The sequence below is a fragment of the Dromiciops gliroides genome, chromosome 3 (genome assembly GCF_019393635.1).
Source record: "Dromiciops gliroides isolate mDroGli1 chromosome 3, mDroGli1.pri, whole genome shotgun sequence".
In the NCBI taxonomy this organism is placed as follows: Eukaryota; Metazoa; Chordata; class Mammalia; order Microbiotheria; family Microbiotheriidae; genus Dromiciops; species Dromiciops gliroides.
The window spans coordinates 547,286,947-547,307,258 of NC_057863.1; the positions used below are offsets into that span (position 1 = coordinate 547,286,947).

At 36.1% G+C, this 20,312-nt stretch overlaps 1 protein-coding gene across 3 annotated transcripts in view; it reads left to right on the forward strand.

The window, feature by feature from the left end:
• The window catches only part of UVRAG (UV radiation resistance associated), a 372,875-nt gene that overhangs the window by 27,145 nt on the left and 325,418 nt on the right, over window positions 1-20,312 (forward strand). For all 3 annotated transcript variants that reach the window (XM_043995097.1, XM_043995099.1, XM_043995098.1), the window contains exon 2: window positions 6,221-6,338. In XM_043995097.1, the coding sequence (XP_043851032.1) occupies window positions 6,221-6,338 (118 nt within the window). The remainder of the gene's footprint in view (window positions 1-6,220; window positions 6,339-20,312) is intronic.

Sequence of the window (20,312 nt, forward strand, 5' to 3'; positions counted from 1 at the left end):
ACTTTTCAATTAATTAATTAATTCTGACCTTGGGTCTCTTTGATTCAAAGTGTCAATTTTTAGTCATTAAAAATGCCACAGGGGCAGCTAGGTGGCACAGTGGATAGAGCACCGACCCTAGATTCAGGAGGACCTGAGTTAAAATCTGGACTCAGACACTTGATACTTACTTAACCCTTTGACGTTCCAAGCAGAGATCTACAGTCCATAACTGGGCAGCACTGGAAGAAGAACATTAGTGGAGGATTACAGATAGAGAAGGCTTTATTTCATTCTATTATTATCAAATTTGAAGACTAACATAAAATATGGCATCTTGAAAATAAACAGTTGTTTGGGGGTAGCGGTGGGGAGAATAATGAGTTCTGGACTCTGAATTTATTCTAGACTCTTAATTCCATTAGGACAGGTTGTTTTCTATTTAAACCAACACCTAATAATATTACAAAAATTCATTTCATGTGAATTGCCTACATTTTACCGTAAACTGATTGTTACAGATTTTATGGTCTTTTAATATACAAACATGCATAATTATAATACATGATTATCAGTCCTTCATTAAGTATTTGTTAAGTACTTACTGCATGCCAAGTTCTGGGCATACAGAAAAAAGCAAAAAACATTCCTGTTCTCCAATTCTGATGGGGAAGCCAATATATACAGAAATAGGTGCATACAGGATTCATGCAGATTAATTTTGTGTTTCGGGAAAATCATTTTGGTAGCTGAGTGGGGATGGGATGGAGTGGGGAGAGACTAGAGCCAGGGAGACCAATTAGGAGCCCAGAGGTGATAGGGTGCTGGATTAGGACAGTGGCTGTGTGGATAAAAGGCAATGCATTTGAAAGATGTCATGGTTAAGGAAATAACAAGATTTGGAAACTGATTAGGTATCTACATATCTACAAGATACAACATACAAGAATTGAGGATGACACTGGGGATTGGGGAGGATGGTGGTATCCTTGACAGTAATAGGGAAGTTCAGAAGAGGAGTAGATTGGGTGGAATGGAGGGGAAGATAATGAGTTCAGTTTCAGACATGTTGAGTTTGTAAGGGAGACTGGAAGGGTATGGTCATATAGGTAAGAGGAGATCTAAGAGAAAGCAAAACAAAAAAGGCTAATTTGGCTTAATTGCAGACTGGGGGGAGGGAGAGAAATGTCCAATGGGGCTGGATTGTGAAGGACTTTAACCAAGCTCCTCTGAACGGAGAAGTTTACATTTTATCCTAGAGGCAGTAGGAAAGCTACTAGAATCAATTGAGGAGAGTAGTGGGAAAATACATTTGGCAACAGTGTGTAAGCTAGACTGCCCTAGGGAGAGGTGAGGCAGGGAGGCCACCAAAAGGTTCACTTGCCCCGACCAAATGAGGGGGGAGGTCACTTGCCTTTTTCAGTTTCTGTGTTCTTATCAGTAAGTTGGAGATAATAGTGCCTTTGTTACCTAGTCAATTGAGAACATATGGAAGCATTTGGTAAAGCTTAAAGTGCTATATAAATGCTAGTGATGATGGTGGTCGTGGTGATGATGATGGAGCTTACTTTCTAATGGGGGATGATAGTACCTGAGAGGAGTCTAGCAGGGTTGAAAGGCATGGTTTGGAGTGGAGTTTGTAGGGCGGTGGCTGAAGCTCACCTATTTGCCCTTGACATTCCAGTGGTGGGATCTAAGATTGCAGTTTGTTGGAGCTGAGGATGGTGGCCAGGTGGCTGGCACCGCTATGCAGGGCTGCTCTCACTGTGATCCCTGGGAGGTTATAGATGATGTTTGATTTTTGTTTTGTTTTGTTTAATTTCCCATGGGAGGGATGAAGTGGGGGCTAGACCTGTGATTTCACACGCATAGGGAGCTTCCTGGAGAGGAGAGTCTCTCTACCAATATAAGTCAGTATTGTCTCTACAGTATATAGTGTTAGAATGAGTTGCCCAGAGCCTATGGCCAACTCTTAAAATTTCCTGTAGTATCATATAAAATGGTACATATCATTAGATATAGTCAAATTATAGAATCATAAGTTTAAACCTGAAAGAGACCTTAAAAGTCATTAAGTCCATCCTTCCTCATTTTATTGGTGAGAAAACTAAGATCCAGAGGAGTTGTCACTTCCATAGCTAGTAAGTGTCTGAGACTGGATTTGAACCCAGGTTTTTCTGACTCCAGGTCTGGTGCTTTATCCACCTCCTAGTGCTATCTCTTCATTATCCATGCCACATAGAGATCATCAAAACCCACTGATAATCTACCCTCCTGAGTTAGAGTATTAGACCTATTTCTGATTTTCCTGGACCCTTTCTGTTATGCTAGTGCTAAAAGTTATATAATTTTATGGTTAGAAAGGACCTTATATTATATTATATTATATTATATTATATTATATTATATAGAAAGGATCTAATATATCCTCCCACTTAATATAGAAATTATATATATATATGATAAATGGTCATTCTTAGCTTGAGTACTTCCAGTGTTGGGTAGTTATTACCTTGTGAGATTATATCTTCTATTTAGATGAGCTCTGATTATTATAAAACCCTCTTTTATATTGAACTGAAATCTGCCTTCCCACAACTTTCACCTACTTGTTATGGTTCTGCCCTTGGGACCCTTTCCACGTGGTAACTCTTCTTGTAGCTATCACGATCCCTGTTTAGCTTTCCTAATATATAGGGTACAGAACTTTGAATGGTCACTTTCCTCTGAATACTGTTATCATTAAAAAAAAAAAAAACGTTTATTGACCTCGTGCTGTTTACAAAGTGCTCAACAAAACACAAAAATTGATGACATATCCTTTGCTCTTAGAGAACTAATCATCTGAGCAAAGTATTCTAGAAGTGATTTGACCAGCACACAGTCTAAGGGGGATGGAGTATTGCTTTAGTTTGGTCATTACACATACATTGTGAATTCCAGTTAAAATTGAATTAGTTGTTGGATGAATATCATATAAGGTCTGGGTGGATCAGGAGGCCACTTTGGGTATATCGAGTCTTCTTCATGAGAAGAGTACGTGGATATATTGGATAAATAATAGTTCCTTTTAAATTTTGCTTCTGACCCATCATTTAATCACTGTAGTGTAGTGAAAATTTCTATGCTCCTGTGTTAGACAAATAAACCACCAAAGTCTCCAAGCCAAAGAAAATGGGTTTATCGAGAGAGGGATCCTGTCTCACAATAAAGTGGGTCTTAGGTCTGGGACCCAAAGACTGTGACTCTCAGAGGCAGACTAGTTTCATTAGGTAGGTCCCCAAAAGATTACTTTAGAAAGTGTTACAAATGCAGTATACAATAACATCATCATCATCGCCAAGTAATAAGGGTAAACCATAAAATTGTGATATGCATGCCTCAAATCTGAAGAAATAGCCTGCATGACTTTGGGGGAGTATGCTTCTTGACAACTTTTTTTTTTTTTTTGGTGAGGCAGTTGGGGTTAAGTGACTTGCCCAGGATCACATAGCTAGTAAGTGTCAAGTGTCTGAGGCCGGATTTGAACTCAGGTCCTCCTGAATTCAGGGCCAGTGCTTTATCTACTGTGCCATCTAGCTGCCCGGGGAGTATGCTTCTTGAGGCACCTACTTGTGACATCCTACTTTTTAGGTACTTTTGTATCACTTTTAACATCTCCGATTGGTTCATTCCATCTATTTTTGGTAACTAACCTTTATTCTGATTGGCATATTTTAACCTCAAGATGCTACTTGTATATGGTGATACATGTAGGGAGGGTAATTTGATCCATAAGCTTAGAGCAATATTAGCTATTTTTGCATCTTATAACTAATTACTTAATTACTGAAGCTACTAAAGAAAACTCTTAAATCACATCTATCAGTAAAGAATGGCTAAAATGACCACAAACTGTAGGTTATATAAACTGAAAGATGTAAAGAGAACAAGTTGACCCATAATCTACTTTTACATCTTTCCAGTAGTCTATCATTCAAAACATTGTCAGCTACTAAAGTAAAGTCTAAAATCACTTAGAAATGTAAGGGCTGGGGAAATTTTCACTTACAGTAGGAAATTCCCAGTATGGAAACTCCTTCCACAAAATGTAGCAGCTGTTCTGCCATCTGCAGTCTTAGAGAATTGACTTGCCAATGGTCATGCAGATAGTATGTGTCAGAGACAGATCTTTGAAGCTTAAGTCTTTAAAATTAGGAGAAAGGTGAGTGGCAAATGTATTCAGAAGAAATTGTTTGTAGGTATCAAGGGCATGTTATAATAATGATGGGAAGCCTGGAAATAGAAACATTTTTAAATTGAGTGCTGCGAACTTTTTCTTAGAGAATGCTGTGCTCTATTAAGATTATACACGCTTATTAAGATTCCATGACAGTAGTCATAACATTTAGGCTTTGGAAAAGATTGCTCATTTTATATTGTTCAGAAAAGTATGGTAGTGTATTTTCCTGGGTGGTTAAAGATATAAATGCATGTTGTATTGCATTTATATGCATTTATTAGTATCCCTGGCACAGGAGGTTTATAGATGTTAGTTTGAAGAAAGAGAGAACATGTTTTAGAGTTGAGCAGTTGGTTCCTACAGGCAAGACCTAATGACTTAATTAACTGTCATTACAAAAAGTCTTGTCAGGATGAGGTTAGCTTGCCTGGATGTAAGGGTATTGTCATTATTGTTGGATGTAATATTGTCATTATTAGTTTCTTTTTTCTGTGAGATTAAAAATCTGTAAGATATAAAATCCTCTGAGTTTTAGAGCTCTTCATAACTGGTCCCCTTCCTACCTTTCCAATCTTATTAAACTCTATTTCTATGTAACTCTATGTGTGTTACAATCCAGTGACACTGGCCTTCTTGCTATTTCACCAAGACTCCCACCTCCTAACTATGCATTTTCACTGGCTATACCCTATGCCAGGAATGCTTTCCTTCCTCATCTCTATCTCCTGGTTATCTTTTTTTTTTTTTTTTGGGTGAGGCAATTGGGGTTAAGTGACTTGCCCAGGGTCACACAGCTAGTAAGTGTCAAGTGTCTGAGGCTGGATTTGAACTCAAGACCTCCTGACTCCAGGGCTGGTGTTCTATCCACTGCACCACCTAGCTGCCTCATCTCCTGGTTATCTTGATATCCTTCACATAAAGTCAAAATTCCATCTTCTGCAAGAAAACTTTCTTAGCCCTCCTTAATGCTAGTGCCTTCCCTCCAATTTATTCTTTCTCTTCAATTTATCCTAGCTTGTTGGTACATAGTTGTTTTCATGTTGCCTTCTCCATTAGACTGTGAATTCCTTGGTGGGTAGGGACTGTTTTTGCTTTTCTTTGTGTACCCAGCCATTTAGCATATCACCTGGCACATAGTAGGTGATTAATAAATGCTTGTGACTTCGTTTGAGATTATCTGGTTCCTCTTTCAGTTTGTCTTATGTTCTTGTTGATTCACTTATATGGCTATTTATGTAACTTTTGAGTTGCCAGTATCAGTGATTCAATATGACACATGGTACACTATTAGAGCCACTATTGGAAGCACTGTAGGAGAGGAGAGCCAGAATTGGGGGTGGAGGTCTGACCAAGGCTGTGGAAACTGGCTGGATGTGGGTGAAATAGCATTTATATTGAGCTCTCTCAACAGCTGGAATCATTGTTGGAAGGAATAGCCTGTGAGCTCCTACTATTTTTGGCTCTTCTTTTCTTATCTCTGATTGCATGGAGGAGCTTCCAAACATCTGAAAACAGTGCAGGGTGTGTGTAATGACTACAGTCCCCTTCACTCCATTTCAGATGGATTTTCTTGAGCATACTTATTGTGTGTGTGTGTGTGTGTGGGGGGGCAGCCTGGGTGAGGAAGGAGTGCCTACTTTTTAGGGAAATTAATTTAATCCAGCAGACATTTAAATACCTGCTATGTGCAAGGCACTATACTAGGTGTTGGGGAAAATAATAGTAATTTCCTACATTTTGCAGTACTTTATGCTTTTTGGAATTTTGTTCACATCTGTGTTACTTCTTGTAATGACCCTGTGAAGTAGATGGGTGAGGTGTCATTATTCTCATTGGACATTAGAGAACTGAGGCAAAAAGAAATAAAGTGATTTACCCATGGTTATTTGAAAATAAATGCATAAACAGTATAACCTATTAGACCTAAAGATGATTAAAAATAAGATCTCCAGAAATTTGTTTCCAGGGAAAAAGCTAATTAACTTTTTTTTTCTTTTTTCTTTCTTTTTTTTTTTTTAGCGTCGTCTTCGACATCTCCGGAATATTGCTGCCCGGAACATTGTTAATAGGAATGGCCACCGACTCCTTGATACCTACTTCACACTTCACTTGTGCAATAGTGAAAAGATATATAAAGGTAAAGGAAGCCATGTGCTGGGTGTTCATGGGCTGTTACATCCCATTCTTTTCTCATGTCATTCCCGACAAGTATGTTTAAGTAGGAGTTTATCCTTTTGATAGGTGTTGAGAGGCACCTGTGGGGTAGTTATTTGGGGTCAGAGAACCTGGATTTGTTACTTTGTGAATTTAAGTTAGGTTGCTTGAACAATAGTAACTCTGACATTTTTTGTTGTGAGTCTTAGTTGATAGTTGTCTTCAATCCAGACTTATAAGGCTGGTCCTTAAAAATAGTGCTTACAAGTCATCTCTCTTTCACGGTTTGGTTTGTCCTTCCATAGTCAAAAAGCATTTTTTTTTTTTTTTTGGTGAGGCAGTTGGGGTTAAGTGACTTGCCCAGGGTCACACAGCTAGTAAGTGTCAAGTGTCTGAGGCTGGATTTGAACTCAAGACCTCCTGACTCCAGGGCTGGTGCTCTATCCACTGCACCACCTAGCTGCCCCTAAAAAGCACTTATTTTTTAAAAATACATTTTATTGCTATCTTTTGTTTTTATGTTGCCAAAATTGCTCCCAGAATATTTCTTCTTCTGTCCTCCAAAGTGTCATTTTATCTAAGAGAGAATATTTTTATAGAAAAAAAGAAGAGGAAGAAATAAAGTGTTGATATAGATCAGAGGTGTCAGACAAGAAGCCATGTTGTGGCTTGAACTAGATTAAAATGTAATTAGGAAATATTTAACAAAATAAGTCAAAATACATAGAAAATAAAAATGTTAACATGATTTTCTAACTCAGTATATAGCAGGAGGTATTCTTAGGTAGAGTTAGTGGCCCTGTTTCTATTTGAGTTTGATACCACTGGTCTGGATAACCTCAGGTGTCTTCCAGCTCAAAATTTATGATCTTAGGAATATGCATACATACTACTTATTTCACAAAGGTTGTTTTGGACTCAGAGATGGGGTAACAGATTTAAAAGTGCATGGTAGTCTTTAAAGCTCCATGTAATTACAAGGTTTTAGTAACAACTATAATAACAATGACTGTTATTAAAAGTCAACAACAATAATTATAGGACTTTAAGAATTCACATTTAGTCATGGGCTGAAGGTGAAAAATTCGAGTGACATTTATTTTTTAAAATTAAATTTTAATTTTTCACTTAACAAAAATGTACCTTTCCTTCCTCTCTTGCCCCCGCCCTCATCCCCCTAAAAAACCCCCAAAATCTTTGTAAGAAATATGCATAGTCAAGCAAAACAAATTCCTGCATTGTTCACATTCAAAAAATATACTTCATTCTGCTCCCTGAGTCCATCTGTCTTTCAGGAGGTGGATAGCAAGCTTCATCCAGAGTCCTTTGGCATCATGGTCGGTCATTTGTTTATTGAAGTTCCCAAGTTGTTTTCAGAGTTGTTTGTAAGTGTTAAGTGTCTGAGGCCAGATCTGAACTCAGTACTCCTGAATCTAGGGCTGGTGCTTTTATCCACTGCGCCACCTAGCTGCCCCCAGTTGTTTGTCTTAACATTAATTTTCTCAGTTCAAGTAAGGACACTAGGTAAGTCAGGAGTCAGGAGACCTGAATTTAAATTTTGCCCCAGACACTTACCAGTTGTATGACCCTAGGGAAGTCACTTATTCTTCAGGCTCAGTTTTTTCATCTGTAAAGTTGTAATAATAGCACCAGCTTCCCAGGATTCTCATGAAATTAAATGAGAGAACACATGTACAGTGCTTCATAAACCCTTAAAGTGCTATAGAAATGCTAGTTACTAGTTGTTCTCAGGTTTTTCTGAAATTTGCCCCTTCATAATATAGAATAACAGTATCCTGTTAATGTACAATAAATTTGCTCTGACATTCCTCATTTGATGAATACCCTCTCAGTGTGTAGTTCTTTGCTGCCACAAACAGAGCTGCTATTAACATTTTTGTACACATGGGTTCTCTTCTTTGATCTCACTGTGGTATAGACCTAGTAGTAGTATCATTGGGTCAAAGGGTATGCACAGTTTATTAGGTTTTTGGGCATAGTTCCAAATTGCTTGGCAGAATGGCTGGACTAGTTCACAACTCTACATAATGTGCATTAATGTTTCTGTTTTTGCACAGCCTCTCTAGCATTTGTCATTTTTATTTTTGCCTCCTTTACCAATCTGATAGGTGTAAGGTGGAAACTCAGAATTGTTTTATTTTGTATTTCTCTAATTTTTGGTGATTTGGAGCATTTTTATATGGCTCTTTATGGCTTGAATTTTTTCCCTTGAGAACTGCTTAGTCAGATCTTTTGACCTTTTATCAGTTGGGCAAAGGCTCTTATTCTTTAACATTTGAATCAATTCCTCATATATCTTAAAAATGAAACTGTTGTCAGAGAAACTTGCTACAAAGTTTTTTCCTGCAATAAACTTTTCCTTCTAATCCTACTTGAATAATTTTTCTTTGTGTAAAATTTTAAAAAATTTTATGTAATCAAAAGTGTATAAAAGGATCACTTTCTGTGATCCTCTCTTTTATTTGGTTATTAACTCTTCCCCTATCCAGAAGTCACATAGGCAATTTTTTCCTTACCCTTTTAATTTGCTTATAATATGGTTGTGACTTTTAAATCTATAAATAATAATTCAATTTTGGAGTTTGTATTAGTATTTGATGTGAGGTGTTGGTCTAAACCTATTTTCTGCCAGCCTTTCATCTAGTTATCCCAGTAGTTTTTGTCATATAATGAGTATTTACCCCAATAGCTAGCGTCTTTTAGGTTTATTGAACACTAGGGTACTATGTTCATTTCTTTTTTTTTTAATGTTTTGTATCTAGTCTGTGCCTCTAATCTCTTTTTTAGCCAGTACAAAATTATTTTGATGATTGATGATTTGTAGTATGGTTTGAAGTCTAAAACTGTTAGGTCCTCTTCTTTCCCACTTTTACAAATTATTGTCCTTTAAATTCTTGATCTTTTGTTCTTCCAGATCAGTTTTTAAAATTATCTTTTCTAGTTCCACAAAATTATCCTTTGATTGGCATGGCTCCAAATTAGTAAAATAATTTAGGATTATTTTTATTTTTTATTATAGATCATATTTTATATAATGTGATATAGAGATATATAATATGCCTTATATTTATATAACATTTATTATATTGTTGGTTTAGCTAACTCATGAGCAATTATAATTTTTTCAATTATTTAGGATAACTTTTTGGTAAAAGAGTAGTTTTTTTTGTTGTGTTTATATAGTTCCTATGTAGGTGGACTCTGAAATATTTTATATGTTCTATAGTTATTTTATTTTTTTTCTATAGTTATTTTAAATGGAATTTCTCTGTTTCTTCCTGCTGTGTTTTATTATCATTATACAAAAATGCTGATGATTTATATGGCCATTTTATATCCTTTAACTGCTAAAGTTATTTCAATATCCTAGTTGACTCCTTAAGGTTCTCTAAACATACCTGCATGTCATTTTCAAAGAGCAATAACTTTGTTTCTTTGCTTATGCTTATTCCCTCATTTTCTTTTTCTTGTTTGTTTTTTTCCGCTATAGATGACATTTATAACATTATATCAAATAATTGTAGTAACAATGGGAATTCCTGTTTTACCTTTGAAATTATTGGAAAGGACTCCAATTTATTCCCATTCCATATAATGCTACTTTTTAATTATAGATTTATAATTTTTGCCATATTAAGGAAAAGGTCTATTTTTCCTACCTTTACTAGTGAATTTAACAAATGGGTGTTGTATTTTGTCCCAAGCTTTTTCTGTACTTATTGATATAATCAAATTATTTGTTATTCTTATTAATACAGACAATTATATTTATTGTTTTCCTAATATTAAAACACTTGTGTATTTATGGTATAAATCCAGTATAGTTGTGATGTCTGGTCTCTGTGATATATTGTTGGAGCCTCTTTGCTAATATTTTATTTAAAATTTTTACATCAATGTTCATTGGGAATATTTTTGTATAATTTGTTTTCTGTGTTTTGGCACTCCTGGGTACAGGATTAAGACAATATTTGCATTATAAGAGAAATTTGTTAGGATTACTCATTTTGTTATTTTTGTAAAATGTTTGTACAACATTGCAATTAATTGTTCTTTGAATTTTTGATAGAATTAATTAATTAATCCAGTCTCTATCTTTTTTTTTTTGGCCTTTGGCAGTTCATTTATGACTTGGTCAATTTCTCTTAGATTAGTTGTTTAACTCCTCTGTATCTTATTCCGTTAGCCTAGGTAGTTTATATTTTTGTACATATTCATCCAGTTCATTCAAGTTACTGGTTTTATTGGCAGATAGTTTCCAAATAACTTCTTATATTCTTTCTTCATTTATTATGAATTTTTTCTCTCTCCTAGGAATTTGGTTTTCATCTCTTAAAAAATCAAATTAGCTTATGGTTTATCTTTTTTTTCTTCTAGAAAACCATGTCATTTTTATTCAATATTTTTTCTTTCAATTTTATTAGTCTCTTTGACTCTAAGCATTTCTATTTAGTTTTTAATTTAGTACTTTTGTTTTTGTCCCTTTTGGATTAGGGATACCCTCAATGCATTCATATATCATTCTCAAAAAAATTTTATAGAGGAGGTAGAGTCTAAGTGGCAGAGAAGCATAATTACTGTAACCTAGTGCTCTTTCTTCCTTGCTTATTGCCCCGACTCCTCCCTCCATAGACCTAGAAAATATAGCAGACGAAATCCTAATTGGGAAGTTGGAAGGTTTGCACCATGGATCTAGGAGAATAATAACAAAATTCATCTGGAGGAAGAAAAAGTCAAGGACATCAAGGAGATTAATGGAAAAAATGTGAGAAAGAAGAGCACCCAACAATACCACATTTTAGACTATATTACAGAGCAATAATCATCAAAAAAATTTGGTGGTGGTGTCGTTTCAGTTGTGTCCAACTCTTTATGACCCCATTTAGGGTTTTCTTGGCAAAGATATTGCAGTCGTTTTCCATTTCCTTCTTCAACTTATTTATAGATGAGGAATGGAGGCAAACTGGTGTAAGTAACTTGCCAAGGGTTACACAGCTAAGCTGTCTGAAGCTAGATTTGAACTCGGGTCCTCCTCACTCCAGGCCCAGCAATATATCCACTACACCACCCAGCTGCCCCAAACAATTTGGTACTAGGTAAGAAATAGAGAATGGAGTAGATTAAGTATACAGTATACAGAAGCAAATGAACATACTAGCCTAATATTTGATGTCTCATGATCCCAGCTATTGGGGAAAGAACTCACAATGCGAAAACTGTTGGGAAAATTGGAAAGCAGTCTGGCAGACGCTAGGTTAGATTAACAGCTCACAACATATACCAAGACAAGCACCAAATGCATATAATTTAGACATGCAGGGTAATAGCACAAATAAATAAGAGAAGCATGGAAGAAATTACTAGATAGTATGCATAGCGTACCAGACAAGAGATAAAGAAGATCATAGAAGGCAAACTGGATGATTTTTATTACATAAAATTAAAAGAAGTTTATGTATGAACAAAACCAATGCAACTAAAAGTTGAAAAGAGGTAGAAACTGGGCAAAAATAATTTTTTGTAGTTGCACATTTCTTTGACAAAGGTATCATTTCTTTTTTTTTTTTTTTTTAGTGAGGCAATTAGGGTTAAGTGACTTGACCAGGGTCACACAGCTAGTAAGTGTTAAGTGTCCGAGGCCGAATTTGAACTCAGGTACTCCTGACTCCAGGGCTGGTGCTCTATCCACTGCGCCATCTAGCTGTCCCTTATTTCTAAGATAAATTCAAATACTGATTCAAATACTGAAGAATAAAAGCCTTTCCCCAAGAATATGCATTAGCAGTTCTCAAGGGAGTTTCTACCTTACATCCATCAGATTGGTAAAGTTGATAAGAAATAAAAATGACATGTTGGAGAGGCTGTGTCCCTAAACTTAATTATCCATGCATACCTTTTGTGTGGATTCAGGAGGATTTGCGTTCAAATTGGGCCTCAGACACTTGACACTTACTAGCTGTGTGACCCTGGGCTAGTCACTACCCTGGGGGAAAAAAATGAGAGAGAATTAATGTTGGAAGCAGTTGGTAGTGCAGTAGGTAGATAGTAGGGCCTGGAGTCATGGCTCAGACACTTACTAGTTGTGTGACCCTGAATAAGAAATTTAACCAAGTTAGTATTATCTTTGCTATCGGTGACTCCCCTCCCCGCAGTAGTCCTGTTTTTCTTTAGAACTGGTTATCTGTAGAATGAAAGCCTTTGAATTTTCAAAAATATGACATATGATGGACAACATTGCCATGCTGTAAAGGGATTATATGTTGTCCTTATTGCCCTTATTACAAGTAGATAACTCTTATCTTCCATTGTAAATGTTTTCTTTAATATTGATGTCTCCTTGTCCTGCAGCTGTCATTTCATAGCAGTGAGCAGGAATTAGTTGATTTTAGAATGCCATGTGGCAGCCAGACATTTTAGTAAAGCTTTCCTTAACACTTGGAGTGGCATGTGCTTTTTCCCAAGGGGCTTTGGATTAGTGTACAGGGCTGTCCATTGCAGGAATTAGAGATGAGCCAGAAGGAGAATTGCCTTTTACTTGTCAAACTCCACAAAAAATTTTGAATTCCAAATTCTCTCCTCCCTCCCCCACACATTGAGAAGACAGTCATGTGAAGTCAGACAAAACTTATTTCTATATTAACCCTGTTAATGTTATCCCAAAAAAGCAAGAAAAATAAAGAAAAATGTAAAATTATGCTTCAGTTTGTACTCAAAATCTCTCTCTGGGGGTGGATAGCATTTTTCATCGTGGGTTCTTTGGAATTGTCTTGGATCATTGTATTGATTAGAGTAGCTAAATTTTTCATAATTGATCATTATTACAGTATTGCTTTTACTATATACAATGTTCTCCTGGTTCTGATCACTTCATTTTTCATCAGTTCGTATGTCTCTTTTATTTTTCTGAAACCATCTTGCTAATTATTTCTTATAACACAATAGTATTCCATCACATTCATATACCACAACTTGTTCAGCCATTACCCAGTTGATGGGTATTCCCTCAATTTCCAATTCTTTGCCACCACAAAAAAACAGAGCGGCTATAAATATTTCTGAACATGTGGGTCCTTCCCCCTTACTTTTCTTATCTTCTTATACCTTGCTCCCCTTCACACATTCTACAGTCTGCTGGCTGTGGCCTCCCTTGATGTTTCTTCATCAAAAATCTCCATCTCCTGGGGGTACCTAGGTGGTTCAGTACATAGAGCACTGGCCCTGGAATCAGGAGGACCTGAGTTCAAATTCGGCCTCAGACACTTAACACTTACTAGCTGTGTGACCCTGGGCAAGTCACTGAACCCCAATTGCCCCCCCCCCAAAAAAAAATCTCCATCTTCTGACTGCATTTTCTAGAATGTCCTCTCTCTTCATCTCTACCTCCTGGCTTGCTTCAGGTCTCAAATCCTGCTTTTTATGCAAAAAGACTTTCCCATTCTTCTTTAATATTAGTGCTTTTTCTCTGAGATTATCTCCAATTTATCTTGTATATATCATTTGTACATAATTGTCCATGTGTTGTCTTTCATGTTAGATTGTGAGCTCCTTGAAGGCAGGGGCTCTTTTTGGAACATAGCAGGCACTAAATCAGTTCTTGTTGATTGAATACCTGTAACCTTGCTGTCACCAATAAATGTTCTACTTGAGTGTTCCTGGAATTCTTTTATCATTTCATGTTTCCCTATGCCTTTCAATACCTAATTATTCAATCAGTGGTATTTATTAATCTCCTTTTATGTGTGAGCCACTGTTAGGTGCTATAGTTACAAGTACTAACAATGAAACAGTTCTTACTTGCAGTGATTTTACATTCTAATGGGGGAGAGAAAGAATACATATAAAAAGAGCTTAATTTCCATTGGAGAAGCCAATAAGTACATATTATAAATATTTATAGCATAAATGTTGTCATTGTTCAGATGTTTTTAGAATTGTCTGACTTTTTGTGACCCCATTTGGGGTTTTCTTGGCAAAGATACATTGCCATTTTCTTCTCCAGCTTATTTTGCAAATGAGGAAACTGAGGCAGACATGTTAAGTGACTTGCCTAGGGTTACACAGCTAGTAAGTATCTAAGGCCAGATTTGAACTCGGTAAGAGGAGTCTTCCTGACTTCAGGCCTGGCATTCTATCCATTATGCCACTTAGCTGCCCATCATAAATATAATAATTACAAACATACACAAATAATTAAAAGGTAGTTTAGGAGGGTGGGCACTAGTGGTTGGGAGGTGATTTGGAAAGGCTTCATGCAGAAGATGATGCTTGAACTGTATCTTGAGGGAAGAGAAGGACTCTGAATTGCAGGTAAGGAAGGGACTAGGCAGGTGAGACAGCCAGGGCAAAGGTACAGACTTAGGAAATGTAATGTCATGTGGGAGGAATAGAGAAAAACCCAGTTTGACAGAATAGAAGGAGAAGTAATATCATTTGAAGCCAGAAAGATAAGTTTTGGGTCAGATTATCTAGGGCTTCAAAGATTTAAACAAGGGTTTTTGTGCTCTTTTGTAGGCAATGGGAAGCCAGTGGAGTTGATTGGTTAGAGGAGTAATATGGTGAAGCATGTGATTAGGGGCAATTACTTTGGCAACAGTATGTAGGCTAGATTGTAATGGTGAGAGATGACACAGGGGATCAGTTAGGAGTCAATTGTAATTATATAAGTGAGAAGTTAAGAGGACCTGAAACAAGACAGTAGCTGTGTGAGTGGAGAGTAGGGATTATCAGATGTAAGAAATGTAAATGCAGAAATAGCAGGATTTGGCAATTAGATATGTTGGTTGAGGAGATGTCCAGGATAGTGTCAAGATTATGAATCTGGGGCATTAGAAGGATGATAACACCTTTGACAGAAGTAAGGAAGTTTGGAAGAGTGGAGATTTAGGGAGAAATAATAGATTTCAGTTTTGGACATATTGAGTTTAATGTGAATGAAAGAATGACTTCTATCAAATTTCCAAAGAAATTTTTCTTTTTTTTTTTTGGGTCACCATTTTTTATGTCTAGAAGCATTCATTGTCCTTCACTTTATGTTTGGAAACATTCATTGAACAACTCCTTTTTGTCTTTTTAAGTATCTTCACATTTTTCCTCCAACTTTTATTTATCATGAGCTCTTAGTGATAAAATATGGACATAACTGAGGGTCTTCTGTTGTAGTCATCGGTTTAAAATATTTTCAGTTCTGATGAGAAATCTTTTGGAAAGTAAATTCTGCATCTTTTATTCTAAATACAAATTTTCCAGATTTGAGTAGATAATAATTAATAGTATCTTGAATATCTGTCTGCTGAGATGAGATATTATTCAGTGGGAGGGTTTCAAGTGCTTTCTGTTCATATATCTGCTGTAGGCACAATGGGGAGCTGGCTCTCAAACAGGAGGGGGCAGAATAAGGGCAACCACTGCAATGGATGCTTGCTCTGGAGGGTGGTTTCAGGGTGCTGTTCCAAATGACAAGCATGCTTAAGTACAAACTAGTTAACTGCATATTAGAGGAGATAGGAGCAGAGCAGTCCTGACCTTATAGCCTTTGGGTTTGTCCTATTGGAGTTATTTTAAATGTAATTTCTCTTTTAATATATAGAAATTTGATGATTTATGTGTTTACTTTATATCCTGTAACTTTGTTGAAGTTGTTAATTGTTTTAATTTTTACTTTACTCTAGAGTTCTTTAAATATACATTATATTATCTGTAAAATAATTTTGTTTATTTTATGCTATTTCATCAGTTTCTTTTTCTTTTCTTGTTGCTGTAGCTAACGATATAGCACTGTATTGAATTGTAGTGGTAATAGTGGATATCTCTTTGCTTTACACTTGATTTTATTGTAAAGACTTCTAGCTCATTTTCATTAAAAATAATACTAGCTCTGGGTTTTAGATAGATATTACTCATCACATTAAGGAAATATCCATTTATTCCTATACTTTTTAGTATGTGTTGTTTTTTTAAAAATAGGAATGGGTGTTGTATGTTGTCAAAAGCCTTCTCTGTATCTATTGATTTAATATCTTACTGTCCTTGTTATTAATATGGTCAATTATATGTATAGTTTTCCTGCTATTGAACCTGCTGTGCATTTCTGGTATAGAATCTTATAGTGTATAATCTTTGTTATACATTGGCATAATTTCCTTGCTAATTCTTTATTTTATCTTTTTGCATTGATATTCATAAGGAATATATTTCTGTAGGTTTTTTTTGTTTTGACTTCCCATTGTTTTCAGTATCAAGAGCATATTTATATCACAGAAAGAACTTGGTAGGACCAGAACCTTTCCCTTCTTTATAAAGAAGAGAGTGGTGAGAGAGGAATGTGTTATGTACCAGTGTTGTAGGTATAGTATTCTTCAGCTTCTCTGCTCTTTCCCTTACCCAGAGACCCTTCACATGTTTTATCTTTTTCTTCTTTCCTTTCAAAACACTCTTTGTGATCTGTCCTCTGTAGTTAGAATTTGTTTTGTTTAGGATTTTGGATTATTCAGTAAACATTTGTTAAGTGCATTCTACAGGTCCGGCCACCTAAATGCTGGGAATACAAAAGAAGCAAAAGACAGTCCCTGCCCTCAAGGAGTTTACAGTCTAATGGGGGAAACAAAATAAAAGCAAGTATATACAAAGCAAGCAATATACTGCATAAATAGGAAATAATTAAAAGAGGAAAAGGACAGGAATTAAGAGGCAATTAAGAGACTTTAGGGAAAGTTTCCTGTAGAAGGTGAGATTTTAGTTGATACTTAAAGGAAGCCCTGGAGGCCAGAAGAGGAGGGAGAGCATTCCAAGCCAGAAAAGAATGCTGGGAGCTGAGAGATGGAGTGTCTTGTCTACTCTTCTGTTCATTCTCCCTTTTTCCTCTTGCTTCAATATTGAGTGAAATGTGGTATCACCTCCTTTGACCAATTTAGCCGAGACTGAAATTCAAGTGTCTCCTGATTCCACCCTTCCCCCATTTCTTTGTATAGACTTTTATTTGGCCACTAGGCTTAGGTGAGATAATTTTTCTCACCCTTCATCTCCTTCCACCATGTATTTCTTTCCCCTTCCATTTCCTTTATTATAATTATATTATTATTATTTTTTTTTGCGGGGCAATGAGGGTTAAGGGACTTGCCCAGGGTCACACAGCTAGTGTCAAGTGTCTGAGGCTGGATTTGAACTTAGGTCCTCTTGAATCCAGGGCTGGTGCTTTATCCACTGTGCCATCTAGCAGCCCCCTATTTCCTTTGTTTTCATCAAAACATAAGGATAATTCCCAAGTGCTCTATTTAATTAGATTCAATGACCTCTGATGATAGAATTCTGAAGGGATTGAATTTTGAGATGAATCTCCCCCCCACCCCATTAGAATATAAAGTTTATCTTTGTTTAGCCCCATATGATTGCTCATTCATGTTTTCTTTTTATGTTTTGCTTGACTTCTGTATTTGTATTTAAAGCTTCTACTTAGCTCTTGTCTTTTCATTAGGAATACTTGGGAAAAATTTTATTTAATTTAATGTTTATTTTTTCCCCAAGTAGGATTGTACTCAGTTTTTCTGGTTAAGTTTTCCTTCCTTCCTTCCTTCCTTCCTTCCTTCCTTCCTTCCTTCCTTCCTTCCTTCCTTCCTTCCTTCCTTCCTTCCTTCCTTCCTTCCTTCCTTCCTTCCTTCCTTCTTTCCTTCCTTCCTTCCTTCCTTCCTTCCTTCCTTCCTTCCTTCCTTCCTTCCTTCCTTCCTTCCTTCCTTCCTTCCTTCCTTCCTTCCTTCCTTCCTTCCTTCCTTCCTTCCTTCCTTCCTTCCTTCCTTCTTTCCTTCCTTCCCTCTTTCCTTCCCTCTCTTTCTAAAAGCACTGTCCTTTTTTTAAAAGAATAACTTTATTGATATTTTCTGTTTTTTAAATCCTGATAGTCATACCTAGTATGCTTCCCTTTAACTCTCCCAAAGAATCATCATGACAAGTAGTATTTTTTAGAGAGGAAAAAAAATAAGCACAACAGATCAATGCATTGAAAAAGTCCAAATACATGCAGTGTTCAACACCTGTGGACCTCCCACCTCCATGAAAGGTCAGGTTGGAGGTACCTTCTCATATCTTTTTATTAAAATCCTGCTTGATCTTTATGTTTTGTTACATTTGCTTTTGGTGTGTGTGTGTGTGTGTGTGTGTGTGTGTGTGTGTGTGTGTGTGTGTGTGTGTGTTTTCCATTTACATTGTTGTTACTGTATACAGTTTTCTTGGCTCTGCTTATTTCACTGTGCATCAGTTCACATAGAACTTTCTATGTTTCTTTGTATTCATCACACACATCATTTCTTATAGCACAGTAACATTTCATTAGATTCATGTGCCACAATTTGTTTAGCCATTCCCCAATTGATGGGCATCTACTTTGTTTCTAATTCTTAGCTATCACAAAAAGTGCTGCTATAAATATTTTGGAGGATATGGGGACTTTCTTCATATTGATGGCTTCCTTGGGGTGGTAAGTTATTCTTGATTGTAAGCTTGTATCTTTTGTCTCCTAGAATGTCTTATTCCAGACTTTCCTCTCTGATACAATAATGTCTGCTAAATCTTGTGTGATCCTGAATGCGACTTGTCAGTACTTGAATTTTTTGTTTTTGATTGCTTGCAGTACTTTTTTCTTTGATTTGCAAGTTCTGGTTTTTGGCCAGTGTTCCTGGGAGTTTTTATTGTGGGGTTTCTTTCAGGGGGAGACTAGTGGATTCTTTTCATTTTTACTTTGTTCTCTGGTTCTAAGAGATCTAGACAATTCTTTTATGATTTCTGAAATGTTGATGTGTTTAGGCTCTTTTTTAGTTAGGACTTTTAGGTAGTCTAATGATTCTTAAATTTTTGCTCTTTGATCTGTTTTGCAGATTGGTTGTTTTTGCTATGAGATACTTTATGTATTCGATTTTTTCAGTCTTTTGACTTTATTTTTAATATTTTTTATTGTCCCATGGCTAGATTTGATCATGTATCACTCTTAATAAGCTGCATTTCTCCATTGTTCCAGCTCTATGTGCTTCTATTACTAAAAACAAAATCTTGTTTGGTATATAAAGCCCCTCATGACCTGGCCCCTTCCTACCTTTCCAGTTTTATATTTTACTCTCCCCTTTAAATGCTTTGTGAGTCAGTGTTACTAGTGTTTGTTGTTTCTCACAAAAGACACTTCACAACTACAGACTGCTTCTCATACATGGGCTAGTCTCCTCATCTCTGAATCCTAACTCCCCTGGTTTCCTTCAGGTCTTAACAAAAATCCTACTTTATGCAAAGCCTTTCCTGCCCTCCTTAATACTGGTACCTTCTCTCTGAGATTAACCCCAATTTGTCATGTATATATTTTATTTGTATCTTCTTGTTCTTATATTGTCTTCCCCATTAAACTTTGGATTCCTTGAAAATAGGAATTTTTTTTTGCTATTTGTTGTAACCTCAGTACTTAGCGTAGTACTTTGCACATAGTAGGTGTTTAATAGATGTTTGTTGACTTGGCTTTACTCTTGGAAGATATAAGTACCAGTTGTAACTCTGCTGCTTATTACTGATATGACTGTGGCCTGGTAACCATCTTAGTTCTCTGGGCCTGTTTCCTTAATTTAATAGTAATATTATAATACCATAATATTTGTACTGCCTATTTAACAGAACAACAAATGAGATAAAGTATTTTTCCAAGCTTTTATTATAATATAAATATAAGCTTTTAGGATTAGGGTTTAGGGTTTTATAATAGACTTTGGTCACTGGGGAAACAAGTTACATATTATTTATTTAAAATTTTTCTTTTTTATTATTATTATGAACTTGAGAAGCATCTATACTCACGAACATTTCCAAAAAAAGAGAATTATTACATGTGAAATCACAAAAATCTAATTGCATCTTGTTTTTTAAAATTTCTAATTTAACATGGTAGTTCCAGGGGCAGCTAGATGGCGCA